Source organism: Eptatretus burgeri, chromosome 5, assembly GCF_056783735.1.
Source record: "Eptatretus burgeri isolate ZD-2024b chromosome 5, Ebu_testis_v1, whole genome shotgun sequence".
NCBI lineage: Eukaryota > Metazoa > Chordata > Myxini > Myxiniformes > Myxinidae > Eptatretus > Eptatretus burgeri.
The window spans coordinates 108,687,477-108,692,476 of record NC_140965.1 but is presented as its reverse complement, the minus strand read 5'-3'; the positions used below and the strand labels follow the sequence as shown (position 1 = coordinate 108,692,476).

The 5,000-nt window shown below is 39.3% G+C and overlaps 1 protein-coding gene across 3 annotated transcripts in view; it reads right to left on the bottom strand.

Moving 5' to 3' along the window:
• LOC147027132 (collagen alpha-1(XII) chain-like) overlaps positions 1-5,000 on the bottom strand; it is a 365,482-nt gene that overhangs the window by 356,313 nt on the left and 4,169 nt on the right. For all 3 annotated transcript variants that reach the window (XM_085883313.1, XM_085883312.1, XM_085883314.1), the window contains exons 2-3: positions 3,537-3,649; positions 403-519 (exon numbers count right to left, since the gene is read on the bottom strand). In XM_085883313.1, the coding sequence (XP_085739439.1) occupies positions 403-519; positions 3,537-3,621 (202 nt within the window). In that variant the 5' untranslated portion in view covers positions 3,622-3,649. The remainder of the gene's footprint in view (positions 1-402; positions 520-3,536; positions 3,650-5,000) is intronic.

Sequence of the window (5,000 nt, the reverse complement as noted above, 5' to 3'; positions counted from 1 at the left end):
CACATACAGTACCGTGTTCTCCAGCGATCTAAATTTTAGTCGTTTTCCAGATCATTTGTAGGTAATCAAACAATATCACCCTTTTGGTTGTGTTCAAACAAATAAATTTGCATTCAAACTGGCATGGGTGTTTGAACTGATCATTGTAATCATGTCCAAGAGGCTAATCACATATTACAGATTAAAATGATCGATGGTGGAGGTGGGATAAATAGAAGTAATTGATATGAGAGTAAAAAGAATATGGGATCAGAGGGGTGGGGGATAGGAGGAGATGGAAATAAAATGAAGAGGAAAATAGATATTTAGGGCATAGGGGTCATGCAGGAGAAGGGAGTGGTGGGTTTCAAATGTTTCTTCGTTGTCTACATCATTTGTAGATCTAATAATTGGCTGTCTTACCTGTGCTGGGTATTACAGTGATTCTGTAGCCCAAAATGTCTTCTTCAGGCATCTTCCAGGAGACGTGCACGCTGCTGCCGTTGAGAACCCTGAACCGCAGGTGAGCGGGTGGTGCCACTAAAGGAAAGGAAGATGAGCGTAAGCGCACAGAGTGGTCCAGTTGCCTAAATATGTTATTGCAATACAACACACACAGGCACCTTATGCGCTTTGCGGTCAACATAATTTTAACCGTCAGATTCTAGAAAAATAGTTCGCTGTTGAAAAATCATCAACAGAAGCCAAAGCGTGCTCGACTTGAACCCACCAAGGCAGCAACAATGAGTTATAAAATCCGGTTTGTTTAAGACCGGCTCTCAGAAGCCTGGCATGCCAAGCTGGGCCGGCCCCGAGCAAACCTCGCTGACAAGTCGGATCAGCCTTCACAGTCGGCACAGTGCGAGCGAGCGAGCGAGAGCGTGTGTCGAGCCAAACTCCTGCAACTCCTTAAACGCCAATCGAAGGAGAACCATCTTGGTTCGAGGCCAAGAACCAAACACGCAGTCACATCCTGAGGATAGATAGAATCCGTTTCGTAGTGAAGATAGAGATGAGAAAATTAGTCTCTGTCTACACTCTCGTCTCAAACATAGTGGAAATGTTTTCAGGCCTGAAAACGTCAAACTTTTATAACTTCATGAAATATTCTTCTTGGACATGCTTGGCTTTTTATGCAGCAAATCAGGACATATAACTCCCGCGAGGTATGGATTCAACTTACAGGGCATTTAATCAGTGGCATCTAAGACAAGCACTGCGTCTGTCTTTTGCAGTTGAATGTATAGAATGAGAATTGGTTTTTGGCTATATAATGGCACATAATGTTATAATATAACAAAAGGTGAATTCCTATGCTGTTTAGTCGTTTATATGTACAAAAGAATGTGCTTTAAAAAAAACATCATTCTTTCCGCAATATGGGACCAGTATTGCTATAATAATTAATTAATACAAGCAAATTCATCCGTTCACCAAACAGAAGAATGGTAATCAGTAGGACAGATAGGGATGAGGGATACATCCATTAAAGTTGATGTTCATGATCGACTGGAGTTATTTTCTTAACAATTAATTAAAAACAGTGACAGACCCATTTAATTTTACTTTAAGCCCTTTCCTATAATTCAATGGCTTTTTGCATGACTGGGATTAAAAAGCTTTCTTCTGTTGACACAACCATTCGACATCGTCAATCTCCTTGCCAGTCAGACACTGTTTCTATAGGTGCGCAATTAGACCCTGTGAACTTTCAGTAATGGACTGAACTAACTTGGCGACCACACATACCTCCCCCCCCTCCCATAGGTATCCCATTGCTGACTTTGTTCGGTCACATTCCGGGCTCCTTGAGTATGCATGCAAAGTTCGGTAGAGTTGTTTCGTACGATAGAGCGCAGTTTATATTGCAACAACACGCACCAAATGCCAAGGCTGATCCTTTGCAAAATCATTGTCAGAGATGATGAAGCAAAATAAGAGCTGACTGCAGAGGTCATATTGAGAGATATCTAATGAGTGCTGTCAGCTGGCAAGAAAAAAAATCCAACAAAGGGTAGTTGATCCCTGCAACAACGTGTGCAATTTGAAAAATACTTAGTTTTATCAACATTTTACAGCAGATTCTCGACAAATTTACGCGACAATCTGGAGAACTTTGATAGGTTTACAATCTGTCCATTTATAAGTGTCCTTGATTTTCTTTCTTGCCACCTCAACACACCACAATGATTCTTTCAAACAATTAAACAACAATGTGCAGCCAAACAGAATACAACCGCAAGCCAAAAGGAAAAACATAATAAGCTGCACAAGCTGACCAAATATTAAAAGCTTGTACAAACCTTGGACCCAGTGTTTTGCATCGAGTGCAAAGCAACTGCTTAGAAGATTGCATGTCAAACACCATTCAATAGATATGGTGATATATATATATATATATATATATATATATATATATATATATATATATATATAAATATATATATATATATATATATATATATATATATATATATATATAAATATATGCATATATGTATATATGTATATATTGCTGCGATGTGAACCATGAATATTCATCATGGACATCCAAAATGCCACCTGTGTAAGATGGGGCATTTTTGCTATCACGCAGAGAGATGGTATAGGCAGAAGGGCAGGACACAGAGCAGGGTGTGCCAATGAGCCCGGTGAGTGGGGCATGCGATGATGCATTGCGTGGGCAATTCCCATCCCCAGAATGAACGCTCGGCCGTACCAACCTTTCCGTGTATCCTCCGTAGGCTGCCTGCTGGAACCCGTTTGGCATCTTGGGAAGGAGCTCACGAATTTCGTGATCAATATAAATGTCTTGGAGAGGCGAGGAGGCTTGAATCTTGATGAAGAAATTTTTTTTGTACCCAAACCCTTAAGTCCTTGAAGAATGATTTAAAAGAAACAAAAACTTTCCTCGGGACCTTATTGAGGTCGAGAGATGTGGTCGAGATCTCAAACAAGAGTCTCTACTGGCCGACGCACACAGCAATTTTTCAAAGAATAATTTTAAACCATTTTTCATTCATAAGCTCTTTGATGTGGTGAATCTCTCACCTCCACAAGTTTGTGAACAGAAATCGTTATTTTTTTTCAATAACATACATTTTTTGATTATTTGTTATTCATCAGTGGGTTAGCTTCCTTTGGAATGTCCCATCATTTTACACACACTCAAGGATATATATATATATATATATATATATATATATATATATATATATATATATATATATATATATATATATATATATATATATATATATATACACCCCTATATTGGTCGTCCTAATACACATTATGTGTGTCAATAAGATTGGTGGGTGGTAAATGAATGGGATGAGAAGTATGCATGCACCGTGTCGATAAACATCACAGTATTTATTCACATTCACATGTGTCCCATGCTCTCAACAATTAGATAAATTCCACTCACTCAAGTTTATATTCATCTCCATTCATCTATCTTCTCGGCCCTCTCACTTTCTCAAATACCTTTGCTCCAACATTCTCCCATAAAAGGCCATCCACACCTCGTGTTCCGTACTTTACGGACTCCGTACCTCTCTTTTGCGCTGCACCTGACGCTGTCCACATGCCCAAAACCACCAGCACGGCCAATGCCGTGCTCACAACGGTGGTCTTCATCTCAGCTTTTCGGGTGACCTGGCAATTTCTGCAACCATCAACCGACATGCCAAATGTCTTCATTGGTTTCCCATTCCAGTATTTTAAATTGTATTACCAAAGGTCGGCTTATTCAGAAGTCCTCATGTAGGCAAACACAGCAGATCATCAAATTGTTTCATAAGTGTGGACTTGTCTGTCTGCATGAGTACCCCGATGATACTGAGCCACAGAACTGAACAGCAGCGATGCAGAACTGACACCAATGGAACTTGCCTGTAGTTTACTCAGGAAAATATTAACATTAAAATTGTTCATGTTTCGTTCGTAAGTCAGTTCCATGAATATGTATGTGGAATAATTTTTTTAAGTGTGTGTGTGTGTGTGTGTGTGTGTGTGTGTGTGTGTGTGTGTGTGTGTGTGTGTGTGTGTGTGTGTGTGTGTGTGTGTGTGTGTGTGTGTGTCTGTGTGTGTGAGAGAGAGAGAACAGGGTGTCTTTGTGCAACTGAATTTTATAACATTTGATGTACGTGTGACAGAAACGAACTAAAAATGTTCCATAAAAGCATAATTCATAGTTATACTCAACAAGTTCAAATATTTAAGCTTCAACACAACCACCATCTTTTGAAATACATCATTCAATACAATTTCACATCTTGTTCAAATCATTCTTACATCTTGCCAATTGCTACTGATGAATTAGATGAATTGCATTTGTTATCACAGCTCCAATTTCATCCAAAGAATGTGTTGTTTTTTTTTATGTGTAAACACCAGTTTTATACAGCTCATTAAAATGCAGTCCAATGGGGACAGGTCAGATGAACTAGGCGGCCAAGCAATTAGTCCACGTCCACCGATCAACTTTTCTGGGAAGACATCATTCAAAAACTCTGACACATTCAAAGCATCGTGGCAAGCAGTCTAGTCTTGCTGCTTCAAGGTGATATGTGAAAGATTCAATCATCAAAGTTCGGGAACAAAAATATTCTACAACATTGCCAAGTAACGTTCACCATTGACCGTTGCTTCTTCCAAGGGAAAACAAGGGACCAATGATGCGTGACTCCGTGAGAGAACACCAGACATCGATTTTTGGGTGAATCTGTTGAATGTTTCCATACTTTCTGAGGTTGTTGTGTCCCTCAAATGCAGTTATTGTAGTGGTTGACTTCACAACCGATGCTGATGTTGCCTCATCCGAAAACATCAACTGGTCAATAAATCCAGGGGAATTTAGGATTTAACAACAGCAATAACAACAAGATTAATGTTAACAAAACTAGATGAATTGGGTATGGATTCATGCATCATTTTCAACTTTCTTTCAAAATGTGCACCTCAAAAGTTATGACAATGACCTTATGGATAACGTGTGTGTGTGTGTGTGTGTACAA